A 21,926-nucleotide genomic window follows, 5' to 3' on the forward strand; every position below is an offset into this window, starting at 1 on the left:
GAAGCCAGGTTTTGGCTTTGCATGCTGCCTGAACCCGAGCTTGTGGTTTGTTTCCTGCAAATAAAGCACAAGCAGTAGCCAGGGTTTCTTCTTGGCTTACCATGGTTTGCTGTTGCGGTTCCTTTGGAGGAAGCAAACCATGAGCCTGGGTTTGGGCAACAAGACAAGTGAAACTTGTTTAGTCAGCATTGGAGCAGGGAAAGGAACACTAAGCAGTGTGTACTTTCAGCTATAGTTCTTGAACTATGGTTTAGCTTAATACGTGAACCAGACCAGCTTGTACCATTCTGGTGCATGTACGAACCTTCACATTGTACAAAATATTCTAATGTTATGTTTCCTAAAACTCTAAACAGAAACCGACTGAATGGGAGGTCATTTTACTGCTCCTGGTGAGCAATCAAGTTTCCCCCATAACACGGCAGCTTAGCTGTCTAGGAATATTCTTGAAGCAAGCCAGATAATTTGGGCTGCCACAGCAATTCCAGAGTGCATACATTGCGAGCTATATCCTCCAGTTTGAGTGCACATTTATTACCGTCCCAGTTTGTCGAATGGAAGAAAAGGGAAGGGCTTTTTTGTTCAGCTAGCCAACACTGTTATAAATTATTTGCATGTGAGATGTTGTGCTTGGATAGTCACGCAACACTATGTGACCCTACTAGGGTGGGAAATGTCTTTGGAGCAGCTGTAACCACTAGGTTGTGAGGTACACAGACTTTTTTTGGTTAACTGATAGCATAATAATCTGCACTTTGTTCAGGGATACTTACACCCATGGCGTTCAGGAGTTGCAGCCCAAATATTTGAAACCCCTTTCTTCCCTCCCTCTTCGTCCTTAAGATCTTCCAAGGATGGCTACCGAAAATGCAGAAAAGCCCAATATTTAAGAAGGCAATGGAGCCTTCTGCTGTGAGCAAGGCTTGCTTAGGAAAGGTTTTCAAGCGCTAAGACTTGTGTGCATGTGATGTTCGCATCCGCGTGCCATAAAAGAGTATCACTGTGGGAAGAAGGTAAGGGAAGGGTGTTCAAGTCCAGGCAATGAGTGCCTCATTCCTTGAGCTTTGGGAGTTGGCCGAAATCCATTTTGGCTTGCTTGAGTCATGGAGTGGACATATCCTTGGGGATGATGAAGCAAGAGTTGCAGGAGGGGCTGCCAGCTATGATTTATCTTTCCAGGGACTGACTGACTGCAGGGAGTTTAGCCAGTTAGCCGAGGTTGGATAGCTGTCAAAGAGTATAGAATGAGGTGCAGGAGATCTTGAACAGTAATTAGAAGATCACCGAAGGACTCTGTGTAACTTGGAGCACTTGGGAGCTGAAAGTTAGGGAAAATGGCTTATTAAACTTCTTTTAAAAAATTTTAAAAAATCCTGGTTTGTAGGAGACTGCCCATTTTCAGATGAAATCAGTTTCTCTAAAACAAAGCCCCACATTACAACATTTCCGGTTGGTTAAATTAACCACAGGCAGGAATGCAATCTTGATTGTTTGAATATTAAGAAACACATTCGAGAGGATGAAATTAGATCAGACAGAACCTTAAAATGCAATTGTGTGTAATCTCAGTTAAAAGCATCGCTGTTGGGTCAGTGGGTAGTCGCTAGTTTTGTTGAGTTGGAATATAATCGTTGAGTAACAAATGTAACTTTCTGTATGGGGAAAAAAGAATAAAAGGGACCCAGGTGGCGCTGTGGTTAAACCACTGAGCCTAGGGCTTGCTGATCAGAAGGTCAGCTTTTCGAATCCCTGTGACGGGGTGAGCTCCCGTTGCTTGGTCCCAGCTCCTGCCAACCTAGCAGTTCGAAAGCACGTCAAAATGCAAGCAGATGAATAGGAACCGCTACAGCGGGAAGGTAAACAGCGTTTCCATGTGCTGCTCTGGTTTGCCAGAAGTGGCTTTGTCATGCTGGCCACATGACCTGGAAGCTATATGCCGGCTCCCTCTGCCAATAATGCGAGATGAGCGCGCAACCCCAGAGTCGGTCACGACTGGACCTAATGGTCAGGGGTCCCTTTACCTTATTACAGTATTACCAAACTTTTTTTGTTTGAATCCACCTGGGTTCATGGGCATAGCCAAGGGGGGACAGAGGGGAGGCTGCCCCCACATCAAGTAAATAAATAAAATAACTGACCAAGTGCGTTGCAGATAGCTCTGTTCTGCGCCCCCCCCCAATAAATAGTGCCCCAACATAAATCCTGACCAAGCCCATACCTGGATTCCAGTCACTTGCAGAAAGCCCTGGTTTTCTGCAAAAGAAAGGCTACTAACTTGCTAATTCATGGGGATTCTCTGACCATGTGTGAGATAGGCAAAGAGGTGGACACCTCATTAGAAGTAGACTTTATTTTTGTCAAGATGCTGGGAGCTCTGGAAGAAGACATACTGTAATTCCAACTCCTGGTGTGCCCAAGTAGACTTCCTGGAGCTGGTGCAAGTGTATTGCAAGAGACTTTTTTTAACTTGATGATGGGAAACTTGAGTTGCCAATCTAACGTTAGGCCTGGAAGGACACAAGTCTCTGAAGACTGGCCAATGATTCTGTCCTTCAGGGTTCTTAATTAGAAACCGAGCCCTAAAAAATTGAGACTCTCTGAAAGCGCCACACCCTTTGATTAATTATCCCTGCCTTCCATCAGGATTTGTAAAATGAAACACTCACCAGTACCTTTAAAGAACTGATCTGGTTCTTCCTTATAATGCAGAGTACCAAAGAAAACACTTTTAAGGGATTTGTCTGTTTGGAACAGAGAAATAGTCTCTCTCTCTCTCTCTCTCTCTCTCTCTCTCGTTAAAACTGCTTGTGCCTTGAGCTTGATTGACCTTGGCTTTTGCACTTCATCTAAAAAGAGGGCTGTTGAATCACAGAATTGTAGAGATGGAAGGGGACCACAAAGGTCATCTGCTCCAACCCCCGGCAATGCAGGAATCTTTTGCCCAAGACAGGGCTCGAACCCACAAACCTGAGATTTAAGAGCAGGGGTCAGCAAACCTTTTCAGCAGGGGGCCGGTCCACTGTCCCTCAGACCTTGTGGTGGGCCGGATTATATTTTGGGGAAAAATATGAACAAATTCCTATGCCCCACAAACAACCCAGAGATGCATTTAAAATAAAAGCACACATTCTACTCATGTAAAAACACGCTGATTCCCGGACCGTCTGTGGGCCGGATTTAGAAGGCAATTGGGCTGCAAACATGGGTTGCCTACCCACGTTTAAGAGTCTCATGCTCTGCTAACATGTTCTACCAAGGCACTACTTGCTTATGGGCTTCCCAAAACTATCTGACTGGCCGCTGTAAGAGCAGGGTGTTGGACTTAGACGGGCCTTTGGTCTGATCCAGCTCTTACATTCTTAATAACTTTTAGTGTAATAAACTCTCAAGTCTATTGAACCTGGGAGGTCTTATAAAGGGGGGGGGAGCAACTGTGACAACTTGGACTCTATGCAGGGATAGATGATAGGCTGGTTCAGGGAGGGATGCCCCCTTTCTGGCCAGGCTTCTGTAACTTTTGTAGCTGAATGAAGGATAGAAACCCACATACGGTACGTAACTTTTCCTAACCAAGGTGGCTTTCCTGCATCAACGGGGCTTTAGACCAGGTGATCTTTCAATAGCACTTGCAGCTTTTAAAATTCTGCACACGCATATGTGCATTTTTGCATATAGGTTTGGGCACAATTGTGTGCATAATTTGTTGGGCTTTGAAAAACGCACAACCCTGAGTGGCTCAGACATAAATGGGCACTCGTTTCACGAGGTCATCTGATTGGAGCAAAGTTTGATAGGGGCAGAACTGCCAAATTATGTGCATAAATCCACTTAAAACTGGTTTCTCCTGCATCCCTAGTTAAGCACCCACCCCAGTTGTTCTTGCGTTCCCCCATGACAGGTTTCTTAAGTTTGCCTTCTTCTAACAAAAGAAATCAGAAACTCCTGTCTGCTAGTTTCTGCTTGTACAATGGAACATCTCCTCCCCTCCCCTCCCCTGCAGCCCCTAGTAGGCTCTCAAAATCTGCTCCAGAACATTGGAAGAGTCCCAGGAGCAGATTTTGGGGATGTGCAGCAAAAGGATAGGAAGGGGGAGCCCTGTTGTGAGAGGGGAACTCTACCTGTGCGGTGTTGCATACAGTCGATGAAACCCGGTTAGGTATCTAGTTTGGCCCTAGAACATTCAGTTGGATTTAACATTCTAGTCAGAGCCCCAGGTCCTGCTGTCTTCCCTTGTCTCCTTTTTGAAGGGAGCGGGTGGTGCTGTGGTCTAAACCACGGAGCCTCTTGGGCTTCCTGATCGGAAGGTCGGCAGTTCAAATCCCCACAACGGAGTGAGCTCCCATTGCTCTGTCCCAGCTCCTGCCAACCTAGCAGTTTGAAAGCACACCAGTGCAAGTAGATAAATTGGCACCGCTGCGGCGGGAAGGTAAACGGCGTTTCCGTGTGCTCTGGTTTCCGTCACAGTGTCCAGTTGTGCTAGAAGCGGTTTAGTCCTGCTGGCCACATGACCCGGAAAGCTGTCTGTGGACAAATGCTGACTCCCTCGGCCTGAAAAGCGAGATGAGCGCCGCAACCCCATAGTCGCCTTTGACTGGACTTAACCATCCAGGGGTCTTTTACCTTATTCTAGCTTTGGTGACTAAAGATTTGACCCCAACCCGGATTATCTGGGAGCAAGCCCCACTTACTCCAATGAGACTTACTTCTGAGTAGACAGAGGTTAGAATTGCTTTGCAAACGGACATTTGCAAAAATATTATTATTATTATTATTTTGCTGCTATAACAATTCAGTCTGGTTCATCGACACACACTGGACTAAATGCCGTGTTTTTTCCTCTTTCTGTTCTAAACTTTCTGGTAAGAAGTTTCCATTCTATGGAAAGTAGAAATTGCTAGGTTGTCGTGAACTTTATTATATGTGGCAGGCATATATTATTTCTCTTGCCAGCTTTCACAGGCTGCTCATGCCCCAAAGCATTTACGTTTTGATTTTTTTTGTATTTTAATTACGGCACTTCCATTGAAATCATGACTCCAGCTTCTTCCTCATGATGGGACTTCCTGGAACTTGAACGCTGACCTAAAGTTCTGTTGACACAAACTATTCATGTTAAGTGTTTGGGAAAATCCTCACCAAAATGAATTCCTGTCTGCTTACGGCAAGCTGGGGGTTGGGGAGAGAAGACGCGGGTTAAGTTGCTTCAAATAAACTTGAGCAACCTCTCGCTTTCATTTGAAAGCCTCTACTTTTAACAAGCGTTTGAGCTGATCTGCTTTCTAGCTAGCTGCAAATTGTTTAATGTTTATGTATGCTGCTAAATTGTAAAATGCATTTTCTCAAGCTTTGAGCTACCACCCACTGGTAAAAGGAAATACCATCTTTAATCTACCCCCCCCCCCGGGCCCAATATTCCTATTAAAGAAATAATCCAAAACCCAAAATTGCTCCCAAATTTGACTTTTTGCCCCCACTGATTATTCAGCTTGAAGCTTTTGCTGGTTTTGAAAGCAGCCCAAGTTAGGGCTGGGTCGTGATAGCTGGTTTTGAATATTGCGAGATATCACCCAGCTAAATATCGCAATATATCATGATGTCTGAAATAAAGATGGAGCTGGTTTTCAATTCCGTGATATATCACCAGCTAAATATAACAATATACTAATATATCACAATGTCTGAATTAAGGATGGAGTTATGCAGAGACATTGGCTGGCTTCAGTTTCCCCCACATTGTGATTTTTTGCATAGGTCAAAAACTATGAAACCAACATCACTATGTGGACTTCAAACTGGTTTTTGATGATATATCGATATATTGCTTAGCCTTAGCCCTAGCCCAAGGTACCTAAGCAATTACTTCTTCTGGATATGCAGTTTGACAGAGTCCTCTGGCACTTCTTAAAGCAGGCACCCCCAAACTTCGGCCCTCCAGATGTTTTGGACTACAATTCCCATCTTCCCCGACCACTGGTCCTTTTAGCTAGGGATCATGGGAGTTGTAGGCCAAAACATCTGGAGGGCTGCAGTTTGGGGATGCCTGTCTTAAAGACTTCCTCTGAAATGGTATTCCATAAATAGGAGTCTCTTTCATTAGATGTGGAGAAAACAGCAGTGGGGAGCTTATGTCCATATACACAGTGGTACCTAGGTTCTCCTAGGTTCTCAAACTTAATCCGTTCCAGGAGTCCAACTCCTGAAACCGTTCGAAAACCCAAGGCACGGCTTCCGATTGGCTGCAGGAGCTTCCTGCACAGAAGCCATGTCAGACACTTGGCTTCTGAAAAACATTCGCAAACCGGAACACTTACTTCCGGGTTTGCAGCATTCGGGAGCCAATTTGTTTGACAACGAACCCATTCAGGAACCAAGGTACCACTGTATACCCATTGTGTGCATGCATTGCGTTACAGTTGAGGAAGAGTACAAAACCCTGGCATATTACCATGTCTTATTTTCGGGGTATGGCTTATATTCCTTGAATGCTTAAAAATCCTGCTATGGCTTATTTTATGACTACGTCTTAAAATAGGAGAAACAGGGTACGTCTTGCATAATATGCCATCTACCTTTGCTAGAGTGCGCCAACGGATCTTTTATTTTCGGGAGAGGAGGCATGTTCTGGGGAATCAGAAGTGTGCTCTTTCTTCTCGGACTCAATCTTTCTCAGTTAAACAGGCACTACAGAGTTGGTGGCGCTTAGCCGGAACCTGAGAGTGATTGGGATAGTGTATGTAGAACTATAAAATGCTTGTTTATTTAATTTAATGAATTTATATACCACTTGCTTGTAAATGGCACCTGTAACATCATAGCGTGGAATGGGTTTTCTTTCAAGTAAGAAACAGTAGGCAAACCTGTTACTCAACACAACCGTTGAACACCTTTTGTCGAACAATAATGCATATTCCCTAAAAGAGAGCGTAGCGTCAGATAAAGTAAGGTGCTCCGGTTTTCCATTGAGGGGAAATGTTCATGGACATAGAAATCTATGAGGGAACAGCTCTATTTCCCCTCTTTTGAATGCCTGATTTATGCCCCTTTATAATAATAATTATTATTTATAATGATTTATTATTTATACCCTGCCCATCTGGCTGGGTCTTCCCAGCCAATCTGGGTGGCTCCTAACAGAATATTAAAAACATGATCAAACATCAAAAACTTCCCTAAACAGGACTGCCTTCAGATGTCCTCTAAAAGTCAGATAGTTGTTTATTTCCTTGACATCTGATGGGAGGGCGTTCCACAGGGCAGGCGCCACCACCGAGAAGGCCCTCTGCCTGATTCCCTGTAACCTCACTTCTCGCAGGGAGGGAGCTGCCAGAAGCCCTCGGAGCTGGACCTCAGTGTCTGGGCAGAACGATGGGGGTGGAGACGCTCCTTTGCACTGTGAGTTGCAGCCCATTGTAGGTTCTGGTGCTAAAATGCACCACTCCGCATTGATGCAAAATAGAAGACTGTAAATAACTTTTGAGTGGACTTTTTAACATAGAACCTATGTTCCATGTGAATAAGTAGCCTGCTGAAGGTTGCTTCACTAATTCTTCATCAACAGAAAATCTTGAGATCTTTGGTCTGAACTGGCGGTGATGGACCAGGAATGAGAGGTTGGGAGTCGTGGTGGGTAGCTCAAGGAAGTGCGTGGCATGGGTGAAAAAGCCAAATTCCATGCCAGGGATTGTTAGGAAAGGAAAATAAAAACTGCTGATAATCATAACGATGGCATGATAGAAGTTGGTCAAATTATGCCTGGCACTGGAGAAGTTTGGTAGAGAAAGGTTTTTCTCCCTCATAACCAGGGCCAGATTTAGGTTTGATGAGGCCCTAAGCTACTGAAGGTAATGGGGCCCTTTATATGTCCAGCTGTCCTTTGTCAACAACAAATTGTCACTGTTTTTTTGTGTTGAATACATGCTATGTGGTAATTTGGTGGCGCTGTGGTTAAACCACTGAGCCTAGGGCTTGCTGATCAGAAGGTCGGCGGTTCGAATCCCTGTGACGGGGTGAGCTCCCGTTGCTTGGTCCCACCTCCTGCAGTTCGAAAGCATGTCAAAATGCAAGTAGATAAATAGGAACCACTACAGCGGGAAGGTAAACGGCGTTTCCAGGTGCTGCTCTGGTTTGCCAGAAGCGGCTTTGTCATGCTGGCCACATGACCTGGAAGCTATACGCCGGCTCCCTCGGCCAATAATGCGAGATGAGCGCGCAACCCCAGAGTCGGTCACGACTGGACCTAATGGTCAGGGGTCCCTTTACCTTTACCTTTATGTATCTAAAGCCATTTGCACTTGAAGAATGTAGGCATATAGAAATGAGCAAACCAGTGATATTTTAGGGAGCAGGCTAGCAGGTGGGGCCCATGGCTTACATCATAGGAGCCTACACAACACAAAACACTGTCGCTGTATGTAGGACCCCAAGATTAGTGGGGCCCTAAGCTATAACTTGTTTAGCTTATACTGTATGTAAATGAGTCATAGCACTGGTTGGTCTCTGTGAGAACAGAATGCCAGTCAAATGTACCATGAACTCCACCCAGCAAGTTCTTCCTGGGTTCTTTCTGTCTTAAGACCCATGTAATTGTCAGTTTTGAGTAATTATATGCAGGCCAGTATTTGAGTAATTATATGCAGTATAAGTTTTGAGTAATTATATGCAGGCCAGTCTTACATGATTTCATTTTTATTGGCATTGTAACTTTTCGTTAGCTTCCCTGGGAACCTGTAGAAAGGTGGAGTTTAAAGTAATAAACTTCTTTTTTTAAGAAACAAAACAAAATTGAAGGTTTGAGCAAGCCCTGGCAGTGGGGCTTGTCTGTCTTGTACATTCAGCTTTGTAGATTAATATCAACTTAGTTTAAGATTCCCACCGCACCCCCAGCTAGGTAAAACTGTGGCCTACCTAGGTTATGAAGAAAGTGGTTGTGATTTGTACAGTGGTATCGGTGTGCATGGAATCAGTGCTTTTTTTTTCTGGGGGTGGGGTGGGGGATGTTTGTTTGTTCGTTTATTGTGAGCCTAGTCGCAGTGCTACCCCCAGCCCCTGCCCAAGGCAGTGGCTAAATGTTAGATGTGGTTAATAAACTCAAGCAGACAATGATCTGGATTATAAGTGGCCACAACTTTATTGATTACAGATATAGGTGGATTTTTGGCTCAGGCATTGGATGCATATCTGTTCTAGCCCCCACATACAAAGAATAAATATTATTTAATTTTTAAAAGGTAAGGGGAACCCAGTTCCCCCTAAAATCTGCTCAAGAAAGCCACTGCATGGAATGATGGGTAACCATTAAAAAAGAGATCTCTGCACCTTTGGTGCAGAGATGCGGGTGGTGCTGTGATTTAAACCACTGAACCTCTTGGGCTTGCTGATGGAAAGGTCAGCAGTTCGAATCTGCGCAACGGTGCTGAGCTCCCATTGCTCTGTCCCAGCTCCTGCCAACATAGCAATTTGAAAGCATACCAGTGCAAGTAGATAAATAGGTACCACTGTGGCGGGAAGGTAAATGGCGTTTCCGTGCGCTCTGGTTTCCGTCACTATGTCCCGTTGCGCCAGAAGCGGTTTAGTCATGCTGGCCACATGACCCAGAAAAGCTGTCTGTGGACAAATGCTGGCTCCCTTGGCCTGAAAGGAAGATGAGCACTGCAACCCCATAGTTCCCTCTGACTGGACTTCACCATCCAGGGGTCCTTTACCTTTACCTATAGTTTAATGTTTGATGGATGGGAGACAGCTGAGGGAGGGTGGGAAAGGGAGATGATGCAAGAATGATGAGGCAGAAAGACAGGTAGTTAAGCATGTATGCTTTGTTCCAGCTGTGATGGAGAGTTATACGAAAGTCTTCATGGTTCAGGGGAGCGCATCTGAAGGAGGAGAATAGGGCAGCATTTCATAGCTGCTCTGAGTTCCAGACACACAGAGTAGCGAGGAGGAAAGAGCAGAGTAGTTTTAAGTGAGCTGGAAATCTCCAGGGAGATGGAAGGTTTTGGGCACAGGAGCTAAAATAAGCATGAGGAGTAGAAACGTGAGTTAATTGGACGGAGGAGAGGAGAGAGCTGAGAAGTAAGGACAAGGTATTTGCCCTGGAAGGGAAGCTACTGTAGAGGTTTCAGGACATCCATGATACAAGCAACAACAGGGGTAAACAAATACTCTGCCACAGAGTTCTGGATAGAGTTGTGGAAGGACTGAAGTTGTGGCAAAAGGAAACCCAGAGGGCTTATAGTGGAGGCAGGAGGCAGACAAGCATTTCAGCCAGGGAAACCGAGGAGATGTAGAGTTGATTTTTGTTGTTACGTAAAGGATGTGTATTCTTCATATTAACGAATATAATTTTATCGGCGATGAAACCTGTGTGCTCAAAAGCACGATGCTCAGACAGTCCCTTTTGGAGCGAGCCAGTAAACAGATGGGTTTGTGCCTTTCCCTTTTGTTTTTAAAGCAGGTTTTTCGTGACCAAGGCAGGGCTGGTGGTGGTAGGAGAATTTCGGAGAACAGCTTTTCCTCGGAAGACCTTGACTTCAGTTCCGGAGAAAGAAGCCACAACGTCTCAGGTGGGCAGCGTTCAATGTTGCATGGATCTTTCTGTTATGGCGGCTTCCCCCCAAGGGTACGGTACACAGGTTAAGCCATCATTTTGGCTAAGTGGAAGAGGGACCCATCTCCAAAACCTGGGATGTCGGAGGAAAACACTGCTGATCAGTAGTGCTGCCATACTCCATGGTTTGGATGTTTTCCCTCCTCTGCTGCTGCACATTACAGTACGTGTTGTCATTCTGTTGTTGGCTGTTTTGCTATTTAAATGTAAATTGTATTCTGCCGACTGTACTTTGTTTTGTAACCTTTTATTTGAACCACTTGGTGAAGGGCGAACAAACGATAAACTAATTGATGCGCCTCTCATTTTATGCAGAGTAGAAATAATAATAATAATAATAATAATAATAATAATAATAATAATAATTTTATTATTTATACCCCCCAGCCATCTGGCTGGGTTTCCCCAGCCACTCTGAGCAGCTCCCAACAGAATATTAAAAACACAAGAAAGATAAAGATAAAAGATAAAGATCTGATACATGCTTACCGGTATATAATGAAAACCTATGCCCTTTATTTTAATGTGCACGACTGATATCTCTGTGTTTTAAAATTGCCATTGCCATTGCAACTGCATCCTATGCACTGCTGAGATCTTCAGTTTTTATTTTTGGTCCCTGAGGTGGGCAAGAGGGTGTACATGAAATAAAAAGGGGCCAGTATGGCTCTTATGTGTTATAAGGAAAACCGTGAAGCCACACGATACAGATTTGTGCGAGGCATCTCTTGGATGACATTATTCCACGCATGCATAAGAGAGCATCAGTGGGGAAACAATATGCATCCATACCACAGATAGCTGCTGGAGGATTATTGTCCATCTTCTTCCTTCTTATTATGATTGATGCCATGATCTTTGTCATCATCACCAACCATGCTAGGGCACCATCATCAAGCATTGTAAATCAGCATTATCATTTCCACAAATTGTACATTGGGGGTTAGGGGGTTGGGAAAGAGACTGAGGCAAAGACTACCTTGGCAGAGGCAATATTTGGATTGGGAGAAGACTTCCTGGTTCATAGCTGAGTCTGCTGACTGATTTTGTGGCTCGTAGTCCATAATTTATTTGTCCTTTGCTTTACCAGTCTGTGATAATCCTGCTAGCAGTTGCTTTCCTAGTAAGCTGAGGGAAATACAGTTGCTTCTTCTGACAGATTTCCCTCCGCAACCAGTGCTATTTGCCTTGCATTCCTGAGCATTTGCTTGTATTGCACCTGCTCACCGTACAAGGCTTCTGGTGGTATTTACTTGTGTGTAGCCTGCGGCTCCTATTGATGTCTCCTGTTACCCAAAATGAATTGGTGGACACAGAAGAAGGGGTTGGGGTGGGGAGAGCAGAAACCCTTAGCTGTTGTGAGTGCAGAAGCGACAAGTGATGATTCTGCAATGGCTGTAGGATAGGTACATAACAGTGCAAGTAGGTGGGAGGCCAGGACAGTTATCTAACCCAACCTGGGTTGTACCATGTCCTTTAAAGTGAGGGGGAAGCTAAACTACACTATGGGGTAAAGAGATGATCCTTTCCATTGCCTGCTTGTTGCCCCTGAAACAATGGTTTTGGGGTGTGTTTCTTCTGGTGACCAAACATAGCTCCAGCAGTTTGGAGATGAGAATCTGCCTTTAAGTTCAAATGTACGAGCAACAAAAAGGTTCAGGCTTCCTCTCATCCACCCCCTTCTGTCTGCCAGTGCTGCACTTTTAAAAGCATCCCCATCCTCCTGCCTTGAAGGGATTAGGCAATAATCTGTTCCTCTCCCGGTGCCAGTTTGGCCCTTGGCTAGCAAAGGAGATTGTGGAACCTTTAAAGCAGGTGTCGGACCAGCCCTTGAGATGCAGTTCTCATGCCTTGGTTATGGGAAATCAATTCCTTGATGGCCTTTCTCATTCCAAATACCACCCCTTTCTCTTTTCTGCTTCCCCCTCCCACCCCCACCCAAAAATATACAATTTCATTCCTGGGCAAATCTGCATTAAGTGATGCGGGTGGCGCTGTGTTCTAAACCACTGAGCCTCTTGGGCCCAAACTCGGCCCTCCAGATGTTTTAAGACTACACTTCCCATCATCCATGACCACTGGTCCTGTTAGCTAGGGATGATGGGAGTTGTAGTCCCAAAACATCTGGAGAGCCGAGTTTGCCTATGCCTGCTCTTGGGCTTGCCGATTGGAAGGTCGGCGGTACAAATTCCCACGACGGGGTGAGCACCCATTGCTCTGTCCCAGCTCCTGCCAACCTAGCAGTTTGAAAGCACACCAGTGTGAGTAGATAAATAGGTACCGCTGCGGTGGGAAGGTAAACGGCGTTTCCATGCGTTCTGGCTTCTGTCACAGTGTTCCGTTGAGCCAGCAACGGTGCTGAGCTCCCATTGCTCTGTCCCAGCTCCTGCCAACCTAGCAATTTGAAAGTATACCAGTGCAAGTAGATGAATAGGTACCACTGTGGCGGGAAGGTAAACGGCGTTTCCGTGCGCTCTGGTTTCCGTCACAATGTCCCGTTGCGCCAGAAGCGGTTTAGTCATGCTGGCCACATGACCCGGAAAAGCTGTGTCTGTGGACAAACGCCTGCTCCCTCGGCCTGAAAGCAAGATGAGTGCCGCAACCCCATAGTCGCCTTTGACTGGACTTAACCGTCCAGGGGTCCTTTACTTTTTTACCTTACCTACTGGTAATGACAACTGTCTGCTCTTGTGTTCTAGGTCATCCGCTGAGTACCTCTCCGACATCAAGCCTGGAGAAAGCAGAGAGCAGGAAGAATCAGGAAATGCCTCGCTTGTCGGAAACATCCATCAAGGACAGGCTTGCTAAGTACCAGGCAGCTGTCTCCAAGCAGGGCAGCTCTGGTGGTCTTGTGGTAGGTCCTCTCTTTCCTATAACTGGCCGGCTGTTGCTTCACCAGAGCCCACAGCATGAGGGGGTGACTCCAGGAAAGGCTGGTCTTGTTTGGAAGAAGGTGCAATACTTGGATCCTTGAGGTGTGGCGTTGGTGACTTGTATGTTGCATTTTATAAAGTGCATATAGGTTGTTTTAAAGCTGCTGAAAGGGTTTTCAGACACCCCTCTTCCTCTTGCTTTTGGAAATGCTACTGTCTCTTGGTTTGCATGTGCCTAGCGCTCTGCCTCTGAGGATCTCTGCATGCAATCGGAAACCAGCCTTGCCATGTTGCTGGGAGCATGTCTATGGGGGGAAGCCAGGTGCAAAATGGTGGTGTGACTTGCCCAAAGCCTTGCTATCTTTTCTTTCTCTCTTTCTCTCTCTCTCTCCTTTTTTCCTGGTTCATTGTATGGTGTTCTATGTAATCAATGGATCCATCTTCTCCCTGCACGACACCCACCCCTGACTCCAAGCTCCAGTTCATCCATAACAATGTTATTTGTTCTTGCTGTGCTTCTGTGGCTGATCTGTACTTGGCTAGACAAATATTTGAACAGGAGATGGAATAGTGGCTGTAGAGCAAATTGCCCTTCAAGGGAAAAATTAGCAGGAGTCCCAGGTTTCCCGTTTCGGGGGGTGGGGGTACTGTTTTGTTCAAAATTGGTGACTTGTGGTAGCTTTGTGTCCACAACCCAGTATCCCCCCCCCCAGACTCATGATAGCTTAGCCACTGCTTTTCCTAGTCTGGATTAAAAAGGGAAGCATGTGTCACACTTTGAGCTGAAAAAACTTGGGTGGTTTGGCTTTTTTTTAAAAAAAAAGTATGCAAGAGTAAAAAGGGGAAAGTGACATGCTTAGAAGAGCCTGCACCCTCTGCATCTTCTCCACGGATTGCTGATGTGACCTGAGCAGAGATGTGGGGCCATATTCAGCTACTGTGTCCTGCCAGCGCATGGATTTCCGCCTGTGCAACAGGACCTCCTCCCTCCCACTGTGTGTACCCTGCACCCTCCCCAGTTGTTCTGCTCCAGAGAGTTGGGGTAACCCCTAGTACAGATTTAGGGAGGGATGCAGAACGGGGGAGAACGTTTTGTTTTGCAAGTGGAAACGTTCCATTAAGCGCTGTGTTCGATTCCACCCATAGCTGGCAACCTCCTCTTGCCAGGGGCAAAGAACCCTGCTGCTTCAGGGATGGTGGAAGGGTCCAATTGACTTCCAACACAGAGCATATGTTTTTTTATATTTAAAACAATTGCTATGCTGCTTAACACCATAGTTTCAAGATCAGAAAAAAAAGCTTGCTTTGCTGAAATTATCTTTTTTTAAAAAAGGTCGTTGCTAGGTGGCTGAAGTTCAGCACAAAGAGAGGGGCCTGTTTGATCTTGGCAATGAGGTTGTTTCGTAGAATTGGGCTGATAATATTGAGTACCATAGCTGCCAAGTTCTCCCTTTTTTAAAGGGAAATTCCCTTATGCTGAATAGGCTTCCTCACGAGAAAAGGGAAAACTTGGCAGCTATGTTGAGTACATGGCTCTTGGTGGATGTGTCTAAGCCAGTGTTTCTCAACCTTTTTTGGGCCAAGGCACACTTGTTCCATGAAAAAAATCACGAGGCACACCACCATTAAAAAAGTTAAAAAATTTAACTCTGTGCCGCCCTATATTGACTATATAATTATGACTGTAAGAAACACTTGCCAATTGCTGTGTTGGTTGCAATCTCCTGTAATGAGGCTTCACAAGCCGCTGATTTCTCTGCCAGCACAATCCTTTGCTCAGCAAGTTTCAGGTTGAGCTCATCCAGCCAGCTTCTTTAAGTTTGTCTAAAACCACCCTCCCGTGGTGGTGGCTGTTGAGAGCTGCGCTCGCCCCGCGTCGTGACCCGGCCGGCTTCCTTTCCGGTGGGTCAGCGCTGGTTATTGGCGGCCGCCAGGCACGTGACAATGCAAATCACCCTTCTCGTCGCGGCACGTCGCGGCACACCAGCCAGCGTCTCGCGGCACACTAGTGTGCCGCGGAACAGTGGTTGAGAAACACTGGTCTAAGCCATATGGGGGACCACGAACAGTGACTCCCCCAAAGACCTCTGCAATTATGCAGGGATATAAGGGATCGGATGGTCCTAGTGCTATACTGGACCCAAGTTTTTAAGAGCTTTATAAATTAATACCATAACCTTGAATCTGGCCAGTGTATATGGTACCTGATTTTAAACACAGGAGTTATGTAGTGGCAGTGGTCTGTCATTGTCCACACCCCTTGCCCCCTGTCTAGCCCCCCCCCCAACAGCGGCTAATGGGAAAGGAGGCAAAGCTGGAGCAATAAATCATACAGAGATACAGCAGGCAGACTCCTTTGGATGGGTATTGTGTATGCAAGAGCCTCTAATAATCAATTCTATTGTTGGTTGTACTCTGTTTTGACCCTGCACACAATTTGAGCATTGTAAGCAGGTAAACACAGCACAATCTAGATTTCATAAGCACTAGGGAAGCTGGTCTTCCCTTCTGCCTCTCCTGCGCTAACAACAGGAAATTCTCTGGAAATTCTTAATCTTCTTGAGTTTGCTGTACCTTGCAATGGGCAGGTTCACCTCTCTGACACATGGGTTTTCTTCTTGCCATATGCAGCACCGTATTTCTGATGCTCTAGTTCAGTAATTGAAAGGAAATTAATGGCATGGGTAATTGCACCTTGATTAACAAATCTGCTTAACTACTAACGGCTTCCCTCTGCTTTGCCTTCAGTTTCCTGCCTTGCTTTCTCAAATAACAGGTGTCAGCAGTCTGTTGGCTTCTAGGGGGTGAATTGGTCAGTAGACAGAGCCTCTTAAGCACATGAGTATGTCCAGATTTTTAATAATAATGGCAGAAGAGGCTGAGAATCCCAGATCAGAAGCCATCTTGGGGCTGAACTCCTCATTACACAGAAATGTGCATAGCAGGATCCCAGGGACCCCTTGTAAAGGAAAACTGTGTTTGTGTGTTTTTTGTGTTTTGGGGGGTGGTGTTATTTCTCCACTGGAATAGTGGTGGTGGGGTGCTTAACCTTTTACCTGCCAGCAGCCTTTCTGCTGTATCTTCTACTACTCCATGGGACTCCAGGTCCATTTGCCATTGTGATGGAGCTGAGATTTGCTTCTGAGCATCAATGTGGTGGGTTTTCTAGAAAAAAGAAAAATCAGGCTAAGTTGCCTAGGGTAATTAGCACCAGGGAAAAAAACACAACTCGATTTGAATGGGAAAGATCTGTTGATGCCCTGATCCAATTTAGTAAATGAAAGTAAAATAAAAATGCTAAACAGAGCTAAAGATTTTGAAACTGCCAAGCTTGTCTAATAATGCATTTGCAGCTGGTATCCAATGGTTGTTACTTTAAAAGCTCTCCGCCATGCGTGGAAGGCAACGAATGTTTGGAACACCAGCTTTAGAAACGTAGATCTGCTTTTGCAGGAGCATTTCTGCAGTTGTTTTGGCTGTGTGATTTTGCCCGTATGCATAATCAGGGGTTTCCCCCAGCCAGAACTCACAGGAACTCAGTTCCGGCACCTCTCAGCTGGGTGCCATTGCCATTATAAGAGAACAAGGGTGGTGTTCATGGTGAGTTCTGGCATGGCGAGTTTCTAGAAAAATAGCACTGTGCATAATTCCTGGAACGTAATATCCATGTAAGATGTAAGTCAACTGTACATGCAATAGCTAGTTAAATTGGATGGTAAGCTATTTTTTTTTAAAAAAAAACAAGGCTATAAAATGAAATAAAAGCATGCTTTGTATGGAACCTGTATTAACAGTGTTCAGGAGACTGGAAGGCAATGTTTCTTAAACATTTCCCCTTGCTTGATCCAAGGTTTTTGGATCCTTTTGTTTGAATCTGAAGGGATGCACGCTTATTTAGCGACTTCTCTGCTAGTTTGTGGTAAAGCCTGGCAGCTGGCTTGGGTCAGAGTTCAGTGTCTTATTTTGTGAAGACTATTAGTAACAGTTGCTGTGTAGGATAAATAACAGCTCTGGCCACCTAAGGGCTTCTTCTAGTAAGGAATAAGGCCTCTCTGGGAAAACGCTCTAATGTGTTGATAGAAACTGCTGTATCTTGACATTCAGGGCTCCAGCGTTGTTTTGTTTTTTTAAAGCCACTTTAGGGATACGATTGAAGGGTGGTATAAAAATACTTCCGTTTCCATTGTCCTATAACATATCCGACTTTCTCAAAAGACTTAAGCGAGCTCCTCCCCCTCCCCCTTTAAGGACTTAAAATATACAAATGCTCAAGTGCTTTGTCATTCTGTAGAGTGAGACTCAAGCCAGCGAAAGCGAAGATAAGAGCTACAATTGTGAACAGAAGGAGAACTTCCCACCATCCTCAGAAGATACGTTTCCCCAGCAGGATGGGGAGAAGGTAAGAGATGGATCATGCGGGATGAAGATCAGAACAACTTCGCTTGGGAGTGGAGCTGCTTGGAGAGGCACGCCCGGAACACTGTAAAACCGCAGCATCTGGAAACTCGAGTTGTATCTGCTGATGTAAATTGATTGCAGGCTGTGCTGAGGTTCTGACTATAACATCATGGAAAACAGCATTGAATCTAAGCCTAAAATCTATCTGTAAAGCATGCTAGGGTTCATATCCCTTTTTCTTCCCTCGGCACAGGCTACCTAAAAACTCCATTCCAGCCTTGTATAAGTGCAACAGGACTTCACTTTCCTCTCTGCCACTCACCCCTGCACTACCCTCTATCTGCTTGGGAAGAGTTCCTTCTTATTATAATTATTATTTATTGAATTTATATAACGCTCAATACCTGGGGGGTCTCAGGGCGGTTCACAGAATAAAATCAAAACAGCAACCAAATACCCCCGCCCCCCAAAAAACCACATTTTAAAAGGGCATAGGATGTACATCGGATCAACCAAAGGCCTGGGCAAAAAGGAATATTTTTGTCTGGTGCTTGAAGGTATATAATGAAGGCACCAGCCGAACTTCCCTGGGGAGAGCATTCCACAGATGGGGATCTACTTCAGAAAAGGCCCGTTCTCGTGTTGCCACCCACCGCACCTCTCGAAGGAGGGCCTCAGAAGATGATCTCAGGGTCCGGGTAGGTTCATATGGAAAGAGGCAGTCCTTAAGGTATTGCGGTCCTGAGCCGTTTAAGGCTTTATAGGTCCTTAATTGTCTGGAGCAAATTTTGAGGGGTGGGAGGGAGGATAAGAAAGCAAAGTCCTGTTGCATGAGTGGAAGTCAGTTCTGCTTGCACACAGATAGTATTGGATATAACCCAAAGGTTGCTAGGTTAATCCTGAGTAGCATCCTGTCTTTGTCACCGAAGAATTTACTGCTCCATAGAAACAAAATGTGAGCTACAGCGTCCTTCCATATCAGAATATTAACATCTTATTCCTGTCTGTATGTTTTGCCTTGGGTACTTTTCGGGGTGGCTGGGTACCTAAATCTTGCACAGTATTCACTTGTTGCATGGGGGCTTTCTGTGCAGGATATGTTTCTGGCGGACTGTTTCCTTTTGCTAACTTTGGGCAAGTCACTGAGACCAACACCTCTGTCTTTCCTTCCTCTTCCCACCCACCTTTTGTTAAATTGGGAGTGGTGACTCTCTCTCTCCTGTAAGTGGATTTTTCATCAGAAGTGGATATCCTCAGTTGGAAAATTCTAAGCACAGATGCAAAACACTAGAGATTTTAGAGCAGTCAGATGCTGGAAATGGTGTGAAGCACCATTTACTTCTGTCATTCAGCATGTGCAAAACACAGTGATTGAAATCCTGTGTACTTTTAGGCTGCCTAAAACCCATTGAAACTAATGTCATCCTAACCCAGGGGTCCCCAAACTAAGGCCTGGGGGCCGGATGCAGCCCAATCGCCTTCTAAATCTGGCCCGCGGACGGTCTGGGAATCAGCATGTTTTTACATGAGTAGAATGTGTCCTTTTATGTAAAATGCATCTCTGGTGGGTTATTTGTGGGGCATAGGAATTCATTCATATTTTCCCCCCAAAATATAGTCTGGCCCCCCACAAGGTCTGAGGGACAGTGGACCGGCCCCCTACTGAAAAAGTTTGCTGACCCCTGTACCCCACGCACCTGGGAGTAAACACCATTGAATTCAGTAGAGTTTACTTCTGAGTAGTCATTGTTAGGATTGTGCTGTAACTGTGCACAGAGGATCGCAGCTTGAGGTTCGAACCCTCGACCATGTACAGTTTTCACCCTCACCTTAATGTTCGTTGGGTTCCCAGAACCAGTGCCTCTTCCGTTCAGTCAGTTGTGGTATTTAAACTTCGTTTTCACTTTTCACAGCAGAACTTCCTGCAGAAAATGTGAGAAGCTCCCTAGCCCTGCATTAAATCTCTCCCCTGTCCCACAATTCTGCCCCTGCTTGCTTTTATCATTTCAAAAATAAACATTACCTTGAAGCCCAGTTCTTGCGCATCTTTGATGATTAGGTTTGGGGAGTATGTACAAGTCCGTTTCACATGCTAGTAATTTAGGACGGTGTGTGTATTAGCTTCACTTTTGGAGAGCTATTGGCAGCTTCCTGATCCTCACTGGGCGGATCCTCTCAGGCAACTGTTTTAAATCTTCCGCTGGGTAACCTCTTCCCCAATAAAAGGTGAGCTTCACTTAAACACACATATTGAACTCCATAGTAATTCCTTTCTTTGTTCCCTTTTCTGCAGCTAAATGGATGGTCTGAATGAAAGGCCTCTTCCTGCGGATTTGAAAGAGTGAATAACTCTTACGTTTATAGGCATCATTTCCTCCCTATGGTAGGGTTGCCATATTTTGAAAAGCAGAAACCAGGACACCCCAAAGGAAGACCCCCCCCAAAAAAATTGTTGAGCTTTTCTTTTTTTAAAAAAAAACCTACAATTTTTCGATTGACTTGCCCAAGATCCAGGACAAATCACCGCCTTTCAGAAATTCCCCTCAGACGTCAATTCCGCCTTTGAAATCCCGGTCACGTCTGGCAAAATCCAGGCATATGGCAGCCCTACTGTATGGTGACTAAGCACTTGCTTGATGGGCATGATGAGCACATGCAAGAATGCTGGATAGACTGGGGTGAGGTGGGGGGGTGAGAATGTGTTGGCACTTGTCTTTTTAAACACCCATTTAAAACGTGTTGGCCCTCTGTCCTAGCTGTATACGGGAAATGAGTGGAAACATTTCATAATCCTAACCCATGTGCTTATTTGCACATAGTTTGCATGCAGAACGAAGTGCTTTTGGGGTTCTCCTGGTAAAACAGTGAGGGTTGGGGGGGGGGGGACACGAGCACCCTTTTGCCGGGAGCTCCCTGACACTGTCGAATGCTTAGTGATCTGTTCCCAAAATGAGTCCAATGAGCAGTGTGTTTATCCCAGCTTATGTGCTTCCTAACTAATTCTTACAGTTCTGTTGCTTGGAATGGGGCTTCCAGTTGTCAGTAGCATCTAGCTAATTTACACCGTTAAGCTTATTATGGTGTATTTAGTTCCTTAGAGCGAGCAGCCTTAAGCTGCATTTTATTTAATAGAGCAGACATCCTAGAGGAGGGAAATGGCACTCTTGTGTTATGACTCTAGCCCCCTTCTTCCTTATAATTGCCCTGAAACCCTCGCTAGAAAAGCAAATGTCTGGAGCAGAAGCTGTTGCTGAGGGGATGGTGGCTTGGAAAATGTTCACATATGGGCAGGATTCAAAGCAGTAGCAACTAAAATAATAGTATTTAGGAATCAAGAGATTCTAGCAGTGTAGCGGGGACCGCAATGTAGGGTTTTATTAATGCGACTGACCCTGAACCTACCTGGGAGATAGCTCAACTGGAAGAGTGTGAGACTCTGAATCTCGGGGTTGTGGCTTCAATCCCCACATTGGGTGAAATATTCCTGCAATGCAGGGGGCTGGTCTAGATGACCGTCAAGGTCCCTTCAGACTCTGCAGTGACTCTGTGTGTTAATTGCTTGGAGAGGCAATATCCTGTAGCCTATAGGTGTGTAGTAAAGATACAGAAATATCTGCACCTCTGGGTTTTGGAGCACTAGTAGCATGGTAACCGTGGCTAGAGGTTAAAAGTGAGCAGTTTGCTCTCTCTCTCTCTCTCTCTCTCTCTCTCTCTCTCTCTCTCTCTCTCTCTCTTTCTAAGCATCATGGGATGCTTTGAGGTAGGCCAGTATTCAAACCAGTGGCTATATGCCTAAGATTCCAGATTCAGGAAGGTAAAGGCAACTTGGGGTTGCAGCGCTCATCTAGTTTTCAGGCCGAAGGAGCTGGGGTTTGTCCACAGACAGCTTTCCGGGTCATGTGGTCATCATGGCTAAACCGCTTCTGGAACACTGTGACGGAAACCAGAGCGCACGGAAACGCCATTTACCTTCCCGCTGCAGTGGTACCTATTTATCTACTTGCACTGGCGTGCTTTCGAACTGCTAGGTTGACAGGAGCTGGGACAGAGCA

The 21,926-nt window shown here is 45.4% G+C and overlaps 1 protein-coding gene across 6 annotated transcripts in view; it reads left to right on the top strand.

Moving 5' to 3' along the window:
* LIMA1 (LIM domain and actin binding 1) overlaps positions 1–21,926 on the top strand; it is a 68,628-nt gene that overhangs the window by 34,156 nt on the left and 12,546 nt on the right. For 4 of the 6 annotated variants that reach the window (XM_035103789.2, XM_035103792.2, XM_035103790.2 and 1 more), the window contains 3 exons: positions 10,448–10,559; positions 13,303–13,457; positions 17,768–17,875. In XM_035103789.2, the coding sequence (XP_034959680.1) occupies positions 10,448–10,559; positions 13,303–13,457; positions 17,768–17,875 (375 nt within the window). The remainder of the gene's footprint in view (positions 1–10,447; positions 10,560–13,302; positions 13,458–17,767; positions 17,876–21,926) is intronic. The other 2 variants (XM_035103791.2, XM_035103793.2) reach the window with 1 other exon arrangement.

The sequence above is a fragment of the Zootoca vivipara genome, chromosome 2, assembly GCF_963506605.1.
Source record: "Zootoca vivipara chromosome 2, rZooViv1.1, whole genome shotgun sequence".
NCBI lineage: Eukaryota > Metazoa > Chordata > Lepidosauria > Squamata > Lacertidae > Zootoca > Zootoca vivipara.